We start from the raw sequence: 18,793 nt of genomic DNA on the forward strand, positions 1-18,793 counted from the left end.
GCCTCTTCCTTCCCATCCTCCTTCCCCCCCCCACACACGCAAACCCATCTCATTCATCATCGAACAGCGACAAACGGGAAAAACCCAACCCTATCGACGACGACGCTTTCCAGCCACGCCTCGTCTCGGAGACGATTTCTCGCCTCGGCCGTTCGCTAGTTTTTCTCTCTCGACTTTACTTTACTTCTCCTTCTCTTCGTCTTGTTCCGTTTCGTAATTCTCCGTCCGCTCTTCCAGTCGTTCCACGCGGTCGTCGCTCTCTCTCGCTTGCAAGTCCGCCGTCTAGAACCACGTCACGCCTCCTGGAAAACGCAAAACAAGCGCCGCCTCTCCCGATCAGACCAGCCTTCCGATTTTTTAGTCCGCTTCCTTGTTTTTCGACTCCATTATTCGAACGACTCTCGTCGGCAGTCTTTACGGCCCTGTTTCTGAGCGCGACCCGACCGACGACAACAGGCCCCCTGTGCGCCTTTACGATCCCCTTACGACAACAACGCCCGACTGGCTGATCTACCAACCATCGCCAGACCACCGATTGAGGAGCATCAGAATTGGCCATAACAATGTGGTCTTGTATAATGAAACCGTTGGCGGTTCTCGCCTCAGTAGCCGCCCTGGCGGCGCCCGTGTCTGGTGAGAAGGTGCTCTATTCCAACTCTCTCAACGCCTGTCAGAAGGAGAACGGTTTCAGTGCCAGTATGTTCCAGGTCACCTTGACGCCAAACAACGGTTCCGCAAGAGTTGTCGCCGCTGCCACTTCGTCCATCCAAGGCAAGGTCGTCTTTGACATTCGACTGTCCGCGTACGGCTACCAGTTCCTCCAGAGGGAGTTTGATCCTTGCACCAACAACCTTCCCGGTCTCTGCCCCATGGTCTCTGGCAAGATTCCCTTCAAGTTCAACCTCCCTGTTGACAAGGAGAGCCTCAAGCAAGTTCCTGGAATCGCCTACAGCGTTCCCGATCTCGATGCCACCGTCCGTGTTTACGTCAACAGGAGCGACACGAGAGAGCCTGTCGCCTGCGTGGAAGCCGACTTTTCCAATGGAAAGACAGTCGATCTCGTGGGTGTCAAGTGGGCGACAGCCATTATTGCTGGATTGGGACTTGTCGCCTCTGCCATTGTATCGGGTGTCGGTCACGCTAACACGGCTGCTCACGTCGCTTCCAACTCTCTCTCACTTTTCGGTTATTTCCAGGCGCAGGCCATTCTCGGTCTTACCAGCGTTGGACTTCCCCCAATTGTCTCTTCTTGGACTCAGGACTTCCAGTGGTCTATGGGTATTATCAAGGTCGGATTTATGCAGGATATTTTCACTTGGTACCAGAGAGCCACTGGCGGTACCCCCGAATCCATCCTCTACACCGTTGGCTCGATTTCGGTTGAAGTTCAGAAGCGAAGCCTGCAACTTGCCTCAACTAGCGTCGATCTTTTCAAGCGCGGTGCGGCTATGATGCCCCGAGCCGTTGTCGACCTCGCAAAGCGTGGAAACATCCAGAACGATGATGGCACATATACTGTCTACGGTATTCAGCGTGTCGCCTTCAAGGCCAAGATCGAGTCGACAAACCTGTTCATGACAGGTCTCACCTTCTTTTGCGCCTTTGTTGTCATCACGTTCCTGGCCTTGGCCGCCTTCAAGGGCATCCTGGAGCTCTGCGTTCGCCAGAACTGGATGTCCAAGGACAAGTTCATGGACTTCCGCAACGGCTGGCTCACCATCCTCAAGGGTGTTTTGTTCCGCCTGACCCTGATTGGTTTCCCCCAGATGACTATTCTCTGCCTTTGGGAGTTTACCCAGCGCGACTCGCCGGCCGAAGTTGTCCTGGCCGTCTTCTTCCTCTTTGGCATGGTCTTCAGTCTCGCCTGGGGCGCCAGCAAGGTTATCCGCATCGCTCGCCGCTCCGTCGCCATGCACCGCAACCCGGCCTACATCCTCTTCTCGGATCCCCAGGCCCTCAACAAGTGGGGTTTCCTCTACGTCCAGTTCCGAGCCTCTGCCTACTACTTCATCGTTCCTATTCTGATCTACACCCTGATCAAGTCGATGTTTGTGGCACTGTCCCAGAAGAACAGCGTCGCTCAGGCCATTGGCTTCATTATCATTGAAGTTGGTTACTTGATTGGCGCTTCGGTTCTCCGACCCTGGATGGACAAGCCGACCAACTCGTTCAACATTGCCATTGGTGCCATCAACTTTATTAACGCAATTTTCCTTCTCATCTTCTCCAACGTATTTGGCCTGCCCAAGATCGTCGTTGGTGTTGTGGGTGTCATTCTCTTTGTCCTCAACGCAGCTTTCGCCCTCATTCTTCTTCTCATGCTTCTCGTGTCGACCACCATTGTTTTCTTCCGAAAGAACCCCGATGCGCGATACCAGTTTATGGCCGATGATCGTGCTTCTTTCATGAAGTCTCAGACCCAGCTCAACACCACTACTGAGCTCGATGCTCTTGCGGCCACCGCTCGAGGTGACAAGACGGGTTACAACAAGCACCTCGACCTTGACGAGGAGGATTCCATGTCTTCCGAGAGCCTTCGGAGGCGAGCTGAGATGAACAACCAGTCCCAGTCCTCGTTCCACCGAGGTGATGCTCCTCCCCGGTCCCCAGTGAACCCCTCGATGCCTCTCTTCCCTGCCGATGGACGGCCCCAGAGCCCCTTCCGCTCTGCTTCCCCTAGCCCTTACCAGCAGCAGGGGTCACCGCTCGTTCAGCAACGGTCAAACAACAACTCTAGCCCGGGCGGATACCGATCACAGAACAACGCCAGGTGAGTCTAAACAGCCTCTGCGACTTGTAGACATCATATGCTAATTCAATACAGCCCATGGCAGCGAGGTGCCGGCTATGATCACTAATTGATATAATGCCAGGAGCGCATACCTATTTTTGACCAAGGGCTATATCGTCTGCGCCCTTGTTGGGTAGACTTTGCATTCACGCGATTTTCTTGGGTCACGACTATGGTAGACCCTGATAATCAGCAACACACGACCACGCCAAGACCGTGTTTTCTTTTATCTTTGGATGGCTTTTTTTATCGAAAGCATGACGACGGCGTCTGCGACGAGACTTGGCGTTGGCGAATATCGAAATCTTTGAGCTCAGTACGAGTATTTGCTTTGTGTATATAAACCATATCGGGAAGGGACAAGTAACGGGGGAACATGTTTGTACAGCTGGACTGAGTTGGCTCAGACCAACCAGCTGATTTTCGATATCCGAGGAGGACGATGTAGTCAAGACATGGCTGTGGCGGCTGGGAAGCATAGCATAGCAGCTCGGTCATTGTCTTGGCCAATACAAAAATATTCCAATACTTGGTCTACTCTACCTTGAGCAAATGATGGTTGTTGAGTATGGGCAACTAAAGGCAAGTCTTGGTCTTGTAATGGGACAAATGGAATCGTGTGAGCTGTTTTGTCTATGAAAACCTATGGAAGAGTCATATCAATGACTGTATCCTGTAGCAAGAATCTGAGCAAACTACCTTGTGACCAATATCGAATCGATCATGATAGCGAATGATGTATCCCTCTACACTCACTCACTCACGCCCACCGCAGAAAGGACAAGAAGGAAACTCAATGAATGCTAAAAGCTAACCCAATTCCTAGGCTGATCCTACAAATACAATGATTACTCCATGGAAGAAACGAGGGCCGGCACACACACTGACCAAGGAAACAAAAAAAGGACAAGACGGTGCTGCTAGAGGGAAGAAGAACAAGGGCAGACTGCAGGAGGTCTTGTGGTATAAGAGTATTGATACAAGAATGGTATATTGAAGCAAAAGACGAAACCAAAAAGAAAATGTTGAGTTGATCCCATAGAGGGAGGTGTGGTTTGTGTTGTAGATGATAAAGGAAATGGATGAGGAGGAGGACTAGAGGTGAGAGGGTGTGATGCTTCTGACAAAGTTGATGGTTGAGAGAAGCAAGAGAGTAAGTTGGAAGAAGTAAGGATATGAAAGAGAGATGAAGGAAAGGAAGAAGAGAAGAGGACAAAGGAAGAAGTATCTAGTCAGCGCCATAGGTGATAGTGTAGCGCTACTGTTGGTGTTGGTGTTGTGGTTGTGGTTGTGTCGGCCCCCTCCACTTCTAAGATGAAGTGGCTCGTGATGGATGTGATGTTTAACGCCCCCCGCCATTTCCCGTTCGTTCGTGTTGACTTGCACCTGCCCTTTCCCAAACGGAAGTTGTCGCAAATTGTTTCACCGCCCAACCCCTGCATTGCATTACATTGCCTGGTCCTGCCACTCTTGCGCCTTTCAAACCAACCTCCTCGACTTGATTGTGCGTGAGCATTTTGATTATTTGTGTCTTGTCGTCTCTCACTTTCTCATTTTCATGTCTCTTGGACACGTTCTTGAGCTCTGAGCTGACCGTCAGTTAGTGGCGGCGGCCACGTCGATCATTATGCAGGAACCGACCCGTTGAGGAGCATGCATCGCTAAAAGGCAAAGCCTTGCTCCATCAACTTGTCAACGTCGCCGCCCGCCGCTTGAACCGCCTTCATGGCCGCTTCGCTCAGTCGTCGCCGTCGCTCCATGGCCTCGCGCTCTCGCCGCGCCTTTGTCTTGGAGCTACCACTTGGAGCCACGCCCGTCATGAGGATGCTACCGTCGTTAGGCGTAAAGTTGACGAAGCCAATCTCACCTCCCCCGCCTGCGCTGCTGCCGCTGGGCTCCCGCGATCGTCGCTGCTTGCGCATCGCCGTCGGAGTCCCGGGAACTATGCCTCGCCCTGAGGCGCTGCGTGCTGAGTTGACTGATCCGTTTGAGCTGTGGCGCGAGTGCGCTGTTGCTGGTGTGGGAGATGCGGATGGTTGACGAGTCTTGCGGATAGGTGAGCATGAGAGGTGTCGGGCGCCGGATGACGGGGCTCTTGGTGGCCGATGGCGCTCAGAGGTCGCGTTCGTTGGTGGGATCGGAGGTGGAGGAGGAAGGTAGGTCTGCGCGTTGAGGGTGAGGTCGTGGACGGCAGCTGGAGCTGCTCGGGGCTGTGGCATATGGATCATGAGCCCAGGGGCGTTGGGGTCGTGGACCTGGTACTCGTATGGCAGCTCGGCGTGCTGGGCGTGCATGGCCATGTTGAGGTTTGCATTCTTCTGTTGCTGCGGATCGACCACGACATACTCGCCGTTCTGGCTGATCAGGTTCAGATCCCACCACCCACTCTGGTGAGGGTTCTGGGCCATGTATTCGTGTGCCGCCCATGACTCTGGCGCGGATCCCGCCACGACGACAGGGTGCGAGCGCCCCTGAGCTGGCTGTTGGTGCGAGTGTGGGTGGGGATGTGGCTGTTGCTGGTGTTGCCAGGCCGCTTGGTGTGCTTGACCGGCCATCTCGGGCGGAAAGTTGCCATGCTCCGGCTTGACTCCCGGGGACTCGACCGGTGTGTGGAGTCCGTTGCTGCTGAAGAACCGGAGTGAGTCGGCCGGTGGCGGCGCGGGTATCTCGTTGAAAGGATCATCGAGGATTCCATGGACGAAGTGGGCGTTGTCCGGCCTCCCAGTCGGAGAGTGTGGGAACGCGTCGTTGCCGTTGCCGTATTCGTGGTGCTGCGGCCTCAAGGCCGGGGGTGGATTGTCCATGGTCGGAGAGGCTGAGCGATCCATAACGATGGGCTTTTTGGGCTTGTGAAGCTTGCTAGCCTTGCGGAAAGTGGACGAGAGCGCCTTGACAAACTTGTTGGGCTTCCTGACGTTGGTGTTGGGCGGCGTCGGCGAAGATGGCTGTGAGACGGGTTCTCGCTTCACAGGTGAGTACTGTAGTGAGATACCTGCCACTCGAGGCAGCGCTGGGTCGGACATGGAGACCCGGGGTACCTGGGAGGGCTTATCGGTGGTGAAGTCATCACTGCTCGCAAGCGCGAGGCTCCGTGGATCAATCTCATGAGAGAGAGTGGGCGCGGTAGATGAACTGGGCTGAGATGGCATAGTTGCGTCGACCTGGGAACTACAAGAGAAGAAGTCGAACTCATCTTCGGTTGTTGACACGCCGGATGAGGCGGTGGACTCGGCGTGATGATCGAGGATGCTGGCCGGCAAAGTGGGCACGGCAGGATCGGGACCGTGAGGATCGGCCACGGAGGAGGGGATGTCGGTGTCGAAGTTGATAAACTGACCAAATAAGTCGTTGGAACCATCATTGGGGCCATCGTCGAGATCCTGCCAGTAGAAGCCCGGTTCGCGGTCGACGGGCTCAACCCGGTAGGGAAGGGTCCAGGAGGCCATTGGTATCCTACTCGGCTGATCCTCCGGGCTGGTGGAAGTGGGCGGATGAGGAGGCAATGGGGGAGGAGTCAGCCAAGCGAGTCACCTAGGGCTGGCTAAGAGAGTTGTTGGACGCGACGGGGATGTCGAAGTCGAGATGGAAGTCGAAGTTGGTGGCATGAAGGAGGTGAGAGCCAAAAAGATGGCAAACAGGATGAGAAGAGATTCTTGAGTGAGAGTGAGAAGAGAGCGGGAAGAGAGAGGCGAGAGGCGTGAGCCAGTCAGGAGAGAGGAAAACAGAGTTCGAGACGAGCAACACAGAACTCGGCCGGGAAGCGAACGAGGCCTCGGAAGGCGTGGCGTGTGTGGGCGAAAATGATAGGTACCAGGCTGGCCAAAGTCAAGTCGATGGAGCAATGGATGGATGAGCCAGGGCAACGGACGGCGTATACAACGGGCGCCAGAGGAACCGGCGAGACACGGGGAGACCAAAACAAGGATGGGAGATGTCTGATGTCTTTGTTGTTGTTGCTGGGCAGAGATGATGGCGATGAGAGGGATCAGGAGAGGGCGACGACGACGATAACGACAGGCGCAAAGAGAGGTACGAATTCACTCTGGCGTAGCAACGACCGTTGCTACTTGGGGGAGGGGGGCACATTTGAGTGCGACAGCGGGAGGAATGCACGAGGCTATGAGGGAGCATTCCATTGACGGAGCGGCTCTCTTGTCACGGTAGTTGATTTGCGCCCTTTGTCTACTGGGGAGGGACAAAAAAGGACGATCACTGTGCGCAGCAACCGTGTCCCCTGATGGATGAAATGTTTTTGAAGTCAAAGCATAGACACTGGGAGTCATGTCAAGGGGACAAAGAGTTTACTCAGGCACGTCAAGTGTGGTGGTGACGCCCATGGGAATAGTAACGGGGGCTGGCGCGCCTTCTTGGTCAGGTTGCCTTGCATGCCCGAAGCCACTCGAGACCCAGGGCGCTCGACGGCCTGAACTATATACGGGTGTACCTACGTTAGTATGGGACGGGAGGGTCAAGATTGAGGAGTGAGTGAGAGAGGAGGCGAGACGAGGCCAGGCCAGGCCAGGCCAGGGCGATCCATCCGATGGGCGTATGGGGCGGAGGAGGATTTTGAGTTGGGGCCGGTTACGAGAATGATGTGACATTTTTTTTTTTTGGCTGGCGGGTGACAGCGGGTGAGTGAGTTGAGATCTGATCAGTGAGTGAGAGTGGTGATGATGATGATGAGTGATCGATGGATTAATTGATCGACTATTGAATTCCCTATACTGTCACTTGCTGTTTAACATTCAGCTGGCCCTACATGAAATCTATTTCAAGAAACAATAATTCAAAGAAAGAAACCCCTGCCCTGTTTCTCCTGGTTCCTTGCAGCAAAAAACGGCCCTACATAGCCAAGGTTGCATTGCATTGCATCACATCAATTGATGCCATTCATTGGAGATTGTATGTGTGTGTGTGTGTGTGTGTGCCCCTCCTTTCTCTGATCGCCCCGGCCCGCCCTGTCAAAAAAAAATCCTCAACTCCACCAAAACACCACTAAAAAAGAATGATCGACTTACAATGGAAAAATTCCATTTCTTCATCCTTTGTCTCACTTGTTAAGAATGTAAATCTTTCCGTTGGATATTAAAAGAAAAGGAAATGTTTCAAACATACGTTACCTCGTCAACAGATGTCAATTCTTTTCAATTTTTATTTTATTTTAATCGTATTTATTGTCGCAATGGCTTCTTTTTCTTTCTTGCCTGCCTGTAACCCCCCTGTCAAGATTCTTGAGAACCCAGACCTTCAGCCCTGCAACCCTTTTTCTTTTCTTTTTTCTGTTACAAAGTGGACGCAGGATATGCTGATCTCGCGCCTCTTGGCGTTTTATTTTCCTTTTCTATGACGCCCGAAACAAAAGGTACGGCTCATGATGAGATGCAGCTCCAGCTGATGAGAATATGATGTATCACGAATGAACTTGACAAGCATCACGACGCAACACACTTACACGACCTGACTAATACGCCAGTTCAGCCTTCTGCCCGGACCCAGATTCTCGGCTCGCCAGCCCTTCCTCCCACTATCGAATCATGAATCGTGACGCGACTATCGACCTTCCCGCGATGCTTAACGCCTCCAAGATCCATTCCCGCAGTCGAGACCCTCTTCAACTCCTATTTCCCATCTATCGATGACAAACATCTATACTTAGCGCCTCGACCATTCATCACAAGCCTCATCATAGCCTCCAGACTCACAATCTTTGTAATGCAGCATGAACATCTTCATGTTTGTGCACGGAGACCGCGCAATCGTGTATTTCTTTCCCTTACACATGTGCTACCTGGGTATGAGGCTCTGCTGATCTACCCATCAGAGCTTGACCTTGTACATGTGTGCTCCCAATCATGATGCGCCTGTGCTGGTCCTGTCTTCCAAGCACATCCCAATGCCCTAGAACCGACTCCCCGATCATCATGATCCCTAATATCACGTCCCGAGTATGCCCCTGACCTTGATCCCGTTGCGCCATAACCCATGAATCTTTGACTTGCCAGCCAGAAAAACGCCAATGCATACTTATGCCCCAAACCCCTGAAAACAAAAACGCCTTAGACCTTCCGTGTGTGCCGTCTGTTGCTGTCTTTCCCAGATGGCGCGCGCCTCGCTCGTGTAGATGCCCATCCTGTGATAACGCCGTTGTGTCGTAAATCTTCCTTCCGTGAATACCCTTCGTTTCCTTTACCCAAGGAGCCCTCGCTATGCGCCGCCATGTACACCATTAAAATGCAGTATCAATGTCATCCACTGGTTTTGGCTCCATTATTGCACCGAAGCCACCATCTTGGAGGCGCTGGCGCCCAGACTTTCCGCTGCGGAAGCTTCGGTCGACCTGGGATGTCTTCTCCTCCTCTTGTCGCGGCGTCTCATTCTTGGTAGACTGTGGATCGCGTTGCTGCAACGACTTGCTGCCTCGGCCGATGTTCTGTATCGGAGCCCGTATCGCTTCGTGATTCCAGCTGTCATGCCAGCTGACCTCAACGACACGGCTGACTCCAGCCAGCTAATATCTTCCTCTTCGCAGTATCCTTCGTCCACTTCCAGGCTGCGAGAGTAGTCGTCAAAGTCGGGTCCGTATATCGTGCGAGAACTGTGGTTTCGGGCTTCGAGGTAGGCAGTTGGGTTGACAGCAATTGGCGAAGCGTGCACCATTGGAGAGATTACAGATGAAGAGTCCTGTGCTCGGCTGCTAGGGAAAATGAAATCCTCTTGAACTTCAGCACGATTGGTGCCTGTGGCGGCCGCCGAAGCATCTTCGACATCAACGTCCATTGATACTGAGCCACGCTGACGAATGGCCGACTGGATGTTCACAAAATCATCATCCGGTAATGAAGAGGGGGATAGAGCGGCGATTGGGGGTTGAGAGAACCCGGTATTCGATCCAGAGTGATACTGTTCCAGTGATTGTTTTCGGAGTTGAGACGCAAGTATGTCCATGGGTTGAGTTCGAATGGGCTGGAACGCGCGACACGAGGCGGATGGCGGCGAGCTTGGTGGCGAGATGGGAGAGGTCAAAGAGCTCGCAGAATCCGTTGGGATAATTGCCGCCTGCTCGGCGGCCATTTTTGCCGTGGAGGAACTGTTGAGTTGCTGTTTATGTGCGGGTGCCTTTGAGGGCGAGTCTCTCCATTCCCTGGCTAAGTGAGGCTCGCACATGGCTGTGCGACGGCCTGCCCATGGAAGAGAGGTTCGTGTGGGATAAACTATATGGGAGTGACGAGCGATGCTGAGCAGTCCAAGGCAGATGAGAGCGGACGCAAAGGGATGTCAAGTCTCAGATGTAGATGAAAAGGCAAAGACGAGGGTTCTTGAGGAAAGGAAGCTGGGCAGCAGGGGCGAGCAGGCCGGGTAATATGAAGGCATCCAAGGCGTTGCGCTAGACGAGTAGGCGTTGACGCCGCTCAGTGCTGGGGTGGACCGGCCTGTACTGGAGGATGGAGGCTACCCACGGAGGCTAAGTCGCTCTCGTAGAGCCGAAGAGGTGGTGCCGTGATCGATGGCGCACGTACGCTGGCTGTTCCAGGTATTCATTCGCAGGAGCAATGTCAAGGACGAGTACAGTGTCTTGTCTCCTCGAGGGCGTCCTTGGAGGCGCCCCCATCACGCCCACAAATCGTGGACCAACGACCGTCCTCCCGGGGCCATCAACCTCTGGATCTTGGGACGCTGGGTCCTTTGGGGCTTGAGATGGTACCGACAGCTGGGAATGCACCCAGCAGCACGTCCAAGGGTGGTCCCAGTTGCGGTGTAAGTGGGACCTTTGCGCCCACTTGGGCGTGGGTTTCTCGGCGCGGGATTGGACTGCCTTGGTTTTGGTGTTTTCTTGGCGATATCTTGGCGCGCTACAAGGTCCCTCTGCTGGTACCTCGAGCGGCCGAAGGCCCCATCAGCATCAGCATCAGCTCCGGCACAGCTCCAGCTCAGGCTCGTGGTCGTAGAAGAAGGAGGAGGGCTTGGTGGCTGGCTAGCTGGCTGGCTAGCCGGCTGCCCTGCGGCGTCGAAACACACCACAGGTCTGGTCTGGGTAATGATCTAGATTGCCCTTGCAGACGTATCAATGTGTCCGGTGATACCAGAGTCCAGTCTGTCGGGAGATCTCCTGGAGAAAGTGACGTGTTTTTTTTGCTGCCATCTCGGTTGGCTTTCTCCCTCTTCCGTCCACCGGGTCCTGTCCAATTTCACCCCTGAGCTGATCAAGAGAAGGCAGTGAGTAATGGCCACTTGCTGGCGCCAGCGCTCGACTATGGCACGGGATTCCGCCTAGGATCCCAAGCAAAAGCCCAAGTGCCGCCCAGCTTGTTTGCTTGACCCCGCGTCCCCAGCTTCATCAATTTCTCGGCGACATGTAATCATCAGAGGACAAAGCGTAGTGCCACACGACCTGGGCGATGTGCTGGATACTGCATTCGTACATAGGCAGGTACGCTTCGCATCGCCATGGATGGATGGATTGATTGTTGATCCAGGGGGCGGCCGTCCCAAGGTCATGCTGCTCCGTGAGATTCACTGTGCTCGCTGTCTCTGATGCAATTGATGCTGTTGCACTGGGCAACTTTGGAATGTAGCTTGGTTGTTGCTCTGTTCTGCCCTGCTCTGCCCTGCTGGGATGGATGGAAGATGGAACAGAGCTTACCAAGCCCACTTGCCTAGAAGAGACAGATATCCGCAGGACGAAGAAGTTACGGAGCTTTGACTGTGTCGCACCTTCCAAGTTCTCATCCCTAGCGGCCGACAGCTCTTACACTTTCATGGTAAGTGCATCATGTGCACCTCCTTCCATTCTTTCTAGTCTTCCATCCACTCCAGCCATCCAAGCCAACCACTCTCCAGATTCATTGCTCAACCCTGTCAGCGCCATGAGGTCGGATCAATCATCATTTGCCTTCTGCCCCGTACCGAGATAGCCTTTGAGCCTTGGAAATCCCCCGTCCCCTATTTTTCAAGCCTCGTAGTCGAGACCTGTTCAATACCTGAGATCAAGCCCCGGCGCAGCCGTCTGGAGCTTCTCGCGAGGTTCCCCCGGGTCTTCGATACCAGGAAGAGCCTGGCTTTCAACCAGCCCTGGCGCGGGCGCTAATCCCATGTGAGTTCCTGAGCCGAAGCCGTCTCTGAAGGATTCACACCGCGGTGCCTAGGATTAACGAGTCAGGAGCCTCTAACGTATCGCCCAGGCACTAATCGTGAGATCTCGCAAGGCGTCGGCACGGATTGTTGCTCTTCAGCCTGTTCGTGGCTCGCCCTCGCCTTGTTCTTTGGTGCTCGTCTCCCTGACGCTCGTCCAATCCAATTTTCCGAGCGACAGTGAGAGCCAATCTCGTCGACGCCACCCCTCGCAGCCCGACACCCCATGATGCCATGGCCCATCAGCCAGTCTGGAACTGTATCAGCCTTGGCAAGGAGAACATAGCTGCATGGCGCCAGTTGAGACTTGGGGCATTTCACAAGTGGTTTGGCCTCAATTTCTCAAAGAGCCGTCATGCCGTAAACTGCGCGAATGGGGCGGCCAGCCCAAGGCTTCCAGCACTATCAACCAATGTCTCGGATTCCTTGCTGTCAAGCGGGTTTTGTTCTCTGCGACAGTCATTAAACACCCTCAGACTAGCCGCGAACGCACGTGCGTTTGCTTCAAGACATCTTCATGCACGTGCACCCGCGTGGACGCGCCCTGGTTCTAGGGCTCGAATGGGCCCAGAATCTGCGTTATGGAAACAACCAACATCATGGGTCAGCGCCAATGCCCTCGTTGAACCGGGCGCATGGCATCGGAGCCCAGCACTGTGGCTCACCGTCACGGCAAGCCGCCCAACTGCCTCTCCAATCGAGCTCACAACGACACAAACACTGTTGGCCCGACCTGCTGGATTGCGGGGCGGCAGAAAGTCGAGATCTGGCCATGGGAGAAACTCCTGCAGGCAGATCAGAAGAAACCTGCAACTCGCTAGCAGCCTAACCCGCTGCTCTCCGGGTTTCCGGATTGAACTCTGGGTCTGGGCCTCACCGTTCCTGGCGCCAGCGAGAGATTGAAGCCGCCGCCTCATTGGGCCGTGACAGCACTATTGCGCATGGTTTCGAGGATTCGCTGCGATTTCGTGGACACCGCCATTGCATAAGCCCCAGGGCTACGAACATCTTCGAGGTACCATAGAGTACACACTCTGGATATGGCATATGAATCTCTAGGGTTATCGTCAACCTCATGGACTAAGCCAAAGCCAGTGTCGTCCGAACCTTCAGACCACAACCAAGAACCATGAAAGCCATCGCGCAGTATTGATAACTTGCAGGATGTGTCAACGAGCTGGTATCCCTCTCCTTAGGATTGACTCGACTGTACTTCCCATCGGCAAACGGTTGAGATCTCAGGTTTTTGACCTTGCAGGGGGTTCGGAGCGATTCAGGTGGCTTGAGGCCAAAGCCCAAATTAGCGCTGGTCTTGACCATTTGTGTCGTAAACGCCACAAGCTAAATTCGCAGGAAGCTTGAGATTAACTCCATCAGGAGGATCTGGCCACAGGCCTAGTGCTCATCTGTGTAAGTATATCGGCTTACAACAACTATCCACAACACGGCAAACTTCGAGAATACACAGCAGGCGTATGTCCGAAACGCAGTCAGAGGAACTCAGCCAGGTCTTCTCAAACAGGCCGAAATCCATCGATACTTTGGCAACTTGAAGCTCTTTCTAGGAAAGCACATGGCCCAGGTGTGCGCCCGCCTCAATGTGGCAGCTCCATCATACGATATGTCTCTCAACCAGCGCAACCAGACGGTTCAGGTGACGAGATGGCTTAGCACGTATCGACAAATGGATCCAGCGTGGTGACACGCCTCTTGCGTTGACCCATCAGTGCGACCCAGGCCCTCGGGTCCATTTCGCCTGACGGAGCACAACATCAGATCGACGTTGGTTGACTCCCAGGGGAGCCTTGCCAGCCACAACCGTAGCATACCCCCACTGGGATATTTCTGTGGACGGAGTATACGGTCACCGATTAAGGCAAATCTCTTCGGAGCTGTTAGTGTCTGGAGATGACGTTGAAGGTTATGAACGATGATGAGACTCCCGCACAACTCTGGTCGTCGAGGGCTCGGATCCAACAAGAGGCCCAGGAGCAGTCGAGCTTCTAACACACTTGCGTCAAGACACTCCCAAGAATGTTTACATGCCATTACAAACACCCATCAACTCTATCAGTATTACAAACTTGCTTACTTGCACAAGACAGCGTCACTTTTCAAGCCCCTGAGCTGAGCTTCTCTCGATCGCCTCATCATGAGGCTCTTGGGCTCTCAAACGGTGACTGGATGGCACGCCCTCGACAATCTCGTCTGCCAAGACCGAAGGCTGCCCGGGAGGCGCGGTCTTGATGATCCATAGGGCTCTGACCGCAGCCTCATCTCTAGAGCAGTCGGTTGGCGCTTTGAGGTTTTCTTCACCTCTAACATCAGAATGAGCAATTATGGGGTGTTTCCACAGTCGTTCCGCACCACAGCCCAGTCGTTGTGCTTCAGACTCGCCTGTAGACTCTGTGGCCCTTCGCCTTGCTGTACGGTGGCGTTTGGCCTTCGGTTGGCAACCTGTCAGTCGGGTCGCCAAGGGAGTATATCTTCATTTCAATCGTGTCCCGTCGATCTCATATGCTACTCTTGCCTCTGGAGTGTGCACGGAGCGGCCGAACCCTGGAAACTTTGACCGGTGTGTCTGTTCAGCGATTCATCAACCTAATCGATGCCACCCCCAGTCGCGGCTCAAACATGGGCTTCTGGACAGCTAACGGGCGCAGTGATATGCAAAGACGGTGTTTCTGCTAGATAGTCGAACTTGTTTCACTCATTGGGCACATTACGTTGTTGGGCTGGGTGCCAAGATTAGGAGACGGGTTCCCGGCTCAAGACACTCGAGACCGGGGTGCTTGGCGGCTTTGTGGCTGGAGATCCCCTTCTCATCCCCGGAAGGCGGACCCAAACCTCCATAGAGTCCGAGGCTTGGCTATCGGTCTATCAAGGCCTTTGGAATCTTGACCGGTTTGCGCTGAGGAGCATATTATGCTAGGCTCACATGGTTTCGCACCGCACCGTGGCGTCCTAACGGGAGACCCACGACCGCGGTTCCCTACCTATCTCGGGTAGAGCATTCTGGCGGTGTTGGTCCTTGCGACGCGGGCCGTTGTGACGGAGATCCGGGGCCTCGCGCTTGGCGTGAGCATCATCCTAGAGGTGATCTTTAGGCGAGATGAACATCGAGTGATGGTTTGGACAAGGGATCGTCGGTGAGCTCTGTGTTCCCGGGAAACGGAATTGTCTCGCAACGTCACAAACATGCCAGTAACCCAGCACCTGGCTAGTCTGGATACACGATGACGATATCAGAGTACAGATGAAATCGCACAGTAAGACCGGTCAATACCCGTTTCGGAGATAGGGTTCAGGATGATTTCATCGATCAGACAGTGGAGGTTACCTGACAAATGTCATATTAGGAGGGAGATCAGAAGGAGTTTGCCAAGAGCCTCCGGTCCTAGTCGGACTTCTCGTTCGTGGTCGAAATGTCAACACGGGGCTCCATGGCGTTAGATGGGCGGTCTTGGAAGATGAAGCTCTGATCCTTCGTGGGACGGAGGGCTCTAGACCCGAGAAACAAGCGCTTTCTTCGGCACCGAGCATCTTAGGCGCGTCGTTACACAGGTCGTACAAGGAAGAGGGGGCGTTGACGGAAGCGGGAGATACATTTCGAAACATGTGCTCTGGGCGAAACACAGCAGGCACGCAGAAGGGAGGCTCGTGGAACGCGTTCCCCAGACTCTGCCAAGAATCGACGATGGAATGAAAGCTTGGCAGGCTTGACGAGAACCCGGATCACGTACCCGAGGCATACCTACCAGATCAGTGATGGTGTTTCTCAAGCCTGTCCCACGTGACGACGCGACGATTCAGCTGAGAAAAACACGTCGTTCTTGAGGGAACACGACACGAAGCGTGAAGGTTGAGAAGGCTCTCAATGGAGGAGAGTGGCTAGTGGTCCAAGAAAAAAATGGCACACTTTGCAAGTACCTTCTGCCTTTTAATCCGCCGAACCACAGTAAAAAAGGCCCATGATTATAAATCTAGGAATTAATATAGACTTTAGAATATAATTAATATAAGTAATATATTTATTTATCTATTCTAGTCTAAGTTATATCTATATAGCCCGGCAAAGGTTTCATTGCCTACCTGCAGTGTGCCATTTATTTCTTGGTCTGGGTGAGTGGTCCTGGCTAGTCACCAGCGAATTTGCCTCTTGAGCCTTAGCATACCAATGGGATGGCCCGGATGCACTTTAAGCGCCCTGGGCAGGCCCCGCGTGAGCGCCTACAGCTCCCATCCTGGCCTCACTGCAGGGCTTGATGACTTGGTTGCAGACGTTGATTGGGCAGGCATAAACACTAGGCAGCATATTGCGGACTTGTTTGTTGCGAAAAGCAGAATCGCGAAAGATAATGGCGGGAGCATTGTTGGTTTGATGCGACTTTGGGCATGCCCACGAAGAAAAAGCTGACGGAGACACTTGGATATGCTACAACACGACACAATTCCATGGCGATTGTCACAACCCCGGACCAATTCAATTCTCCGCAGGTTCAAGCATCCAATCCAGATGGTGAGGGGGAACAACGCAACGGTGCGGGGCTGTGTATGCCGAGCTTGGCACAGCTTCCATGTGGGCGGCTAGAGCAATTAACTGACCACCTCGAAGCTGTGCTGGCGAGAGCTGTCCCGGGGTCGTATCCTTTTTCTTCCTTGTTCTCCTCCGTAATCTTGTTGTCGATCATTCTTCTCCTCGTCATCTTCTTCCTGTCCTGAAAGTGTCACAGCCGTTGTGTAGCAGGAGCCCAATCGCAATGGCTTCCCACTATTATCCTCGTAAGTCGCTCCTCCACGCCTCGTGCCCAAGCAAGTTCCGTTAGACTGACCATGATATCTTTACAGCTCCGCCCGGCGCGGCCCAGGGTTCGCCAGGTTCGTGCGAAGCTCGCAGTTGACTTTAGTTATAGCAAAGCTGACCTCGGGGTATCTCTGCCAGCTCCTCCTCCACCACAGCAGCAAGTCCAATATGCGCAACCTCCGACCTCTCCCCCAGCGAACCGGACGCAGTTCTACCCTCCTCCGCCTCAGACGCAAGCTGCGCATGCAATGAACTATCCTCCTCCTCCTCAACAATCACCATCTCCCAATGTTCCGCCATCGCCGTATCAGCCGACGCCGATTCACTACCCACCTCCTCCTCAGCAACAGCAGCAGCCGACGCCTTCTCCCCAGGCACAAGCTCACCCTCAGCAAGCAGCTGGCACGTACTATCCTCCTCCTCCCACCTCTGCGCCGGCGCAGCCACACCAAGTTCAGCAGCAGCCTCCTCAGCCCACGCCTCCGCAATCACAGGCCCAATATCCTCCCCCGCCAGGACAGCAGACCAACTTGGCCATGCGGCCCGCAGCAACTCCTCCTGTGGCGACTCCTCCTGTAGCAACTCCCCAGTCTCACCAACAGCACTTTGAACCACCACCTCCGGCCGCTGTGCCCCAGGCCGAGAGCAGTTCATACCCAACCGAGAAGGAGCAACAGCCACAGCCTCAACAGCAGCAACCGGCGCAAGTCGCGCCAGCAATGACCGTCTCGGGAGCACCTGCGGCGGGTCAGTTCGTTGGTGCCCAGGCCACGTCCGATGACGTCGGCACCTTCAACGGAGGTAGTTACCGAATCAGCCATCGAGATACCAACACCATCTTGACTATTCAGCTTGCCATGGGATGTCCGATGAGTGCCAAGCCAGGTGCCATGATAGCCATGTCTCCCAGTGTCACTCTGAAGGGACAGATCAAGTTCAGCGTGAAGAAGATGATCACTGGTGGTGAGATGTCAAGCTCGACATTTGTTGGTCCCGGTGAGGTGCTCCTCGCACCGCACAGTCTCGGTGATGTCACCACGCTTCGTCTGACCGGTCAGGAGAAGTGGTCAGTAGGCCACGACGCCTATCTTGCTTCGACACAGGGCGTCATCAAGGACTTTAAGCGACAGAGTATCAGCAAGGCCATGTTCAGTGGTGAAGGTCTGTGGGTGTACAAGATCAGTGGCACAGGTCTCATGTGGATTTCGAGTTTCGGTGCCATCATCAAGAAGACAGTAAGTTGTTCTCAGCAATACTGACGATGGACTGTCCCACTGACTCATTATGTCTATAGCTTGTCGATGGCGAGAAATACATTGTGGATAACGGTCACTTGATTGCCTGGAACACCAAGTATGTCATGGAGCGCGTGGCATCTGGTGGCATCATCAGTGGCATGGCTTCGGCGGAGGGTCTCGTCTGCAAGTTCACCGGACCCGGTACCATCTATATGCAGACACGAAACTCGGTAAGTGCTCGTCTCCGTGATCGCTTGAGGAGTCTGGTTACTAACAGTCACTGCAGAGGGCGTTTGCTGCCTACATGGGTGGACAACAGTATCAGGGTTAAGGGTGGGAGTGAACGGCGTAGGGACCAAGCGATCAAATCACGACTGTCATTTCTCAATGTGTACGAATTTGTTTATAGGTGTCTGGAAATTCTTGGTTTGGAGTTGCTTTCGATTTGGGTTAGTTGGATACCTCAAGTAGCTTGTTCATGCAGCGCCTCTGTCCATCTTGATTGCATCCTCCAAGTCCCCTGAGTTCTGTGTGGCTCGGCCATTGCTTTCTGAGTATGGCGTTTCCATCTTGGAAGCCACGGACTTCTATCTCCCTGTCTGGCTTCCGCATTGGTGGGTAGAGACATGCAGGAAGGGAGTTGAATGGTCGGCAGGTAGCAGGCGAGCAGGTCGCGATAAACAACGAGTACCAAGATGACGAGATTCCCCTCAGGAAGCTCGGAGAGTCTAGATACTGAAGGAAGGAAATGCCATGGCACTTCATGGTGCACCTTCTCCTTTGGTCACCGTAGTTGTAGCAGCAGCCCTGACGTGACTCCTTCCCACGACA

The 18,793-nt window shown here is 54.0% G+C and overlaps 3 protein-coding genes across 3 annotated transcripts; 2 read left to right on the plus strand and 1 right to left on the minus strand.

Moving 5' to 3' along the window:
* The first annotated feature begins 50 nt into the window (after positions 1 to 50).
* Positions 51 to 3,318, plus strand: NECHADRAFT_104486 (uncharacterized protein). The gene is made up of 2 exons (XM_003050782.1): positions 51 to 2,770; positions 2,825 to 3,318. Exons 1-2 carry the CDS (start codon positions 564 to 566, stop codon positions 2,856 to 2,858), a joined length of 2,241 nt encoding a protein of 746 aa, XP_003050828.1. The 5' UTR covers positions 51 to 563; the 3' UTR covers positions 2,859 to 3,318.
* Positions 3,319 to 4,452: 1,134 nt separating this feature from the next.
* On the minus strand, positions 4,453 to 6,237 carry NECHADRAFT_80474 (uncharacterized protein; the record flags this gene model as incomplete). The annotated part of the gene is made up of 1 exon (XM_003051170.1): positions 4,453 to 6,237. One exon carries the CDS (start codon positions 6,235 to 6,237, stop codon positions 4,453 to 4,455), a length of 1,785 nt encoding a protein of 594 aa, XP_003051216.1.
* A 10,333-nt stretch (positions 6,238 to 16,570) lies between these two features.
* Positions 16,571 to 18,457, plus strand: NECHADRAFT_61207 (uncharacterized protein). The gene is made up of 5 exons (XM_003050783.1): positions 16,571 to 16,702; positions 16,769 to 16,798; positions 16,863 to 17,959; positions 18,019 to 18,192; positions 18,249 to 18,457. Exons 1-5 carry the CDS (start codon positions 16,681 to 16,683, stop codon positions 18,291 to 18,293), a joined length of 1,368 nt encoding a protein of 455 aa, XP_003050829.1. The 5' UTR covers positions 16,571 to 16,680; the 3' UTR covers positions 18,294 to 18,457.
* Positions 18,458 to 18,793: the final 336 nt, after the last annotated feature.

The sequence above is a fragment of the Fusarium vanettenii genome, assembly GCF_000151355.1.
Source record: "Fusarium vanettenii 77-13-4 chromosome 5 genomic scaffold NECHAsca_5_chr5_3_0, whole genome shotgun sequence".
Taxonomy (NCBI): Eukaryota; Fungi; Ascomycota; class Sordariomycetes; order Hypocreales; family Nectriaceae; genus Fusarium; species Fusarium vanettenii.

What these genes read in the sequence shown, in the direction of transcription:
- NECHADRAFT_104486 (XM_003050782.1), top strand. Translation starts at nt 564, where the DNA reads ATGTGGTCTTGTATAATGAAACCGTTGGCGGTTCTCGCCTCAGTAGCC. An exon ending in CGATCACAGAACAACGCCAG is followed by an intron (nt 2,771 to 2,824) that starts GTGAGTCTAAAC and finishes AATTCAATACAG; the next exon opens with CCCATGGCAGCGAGGTGCCG.
- NECHADRAFT_61207 (XM_003050783.1), top strand. Translation starts at nt 16,681, where the DNA reads ATGGCTTCCCACTATTATCCTC. An exon ending in GTGCCATCATCAAGAAGACA is followed by an intron (nt 17,960 to 18,018) that starts GTAAGTTGTTCT and finishes TTATGTCTATAG; the next exon opens with CTTGTCGATGGCGAGAAATA. An exon ending in ATATGCAGACACGAAACTCG is followed by an intron (nt 18,193 to 18,248) that starts GTAAGTGCTCGT and finishes CAGTCACTGCAG; the next exon opens with AGGGCGTTTGCTGCCTACAT.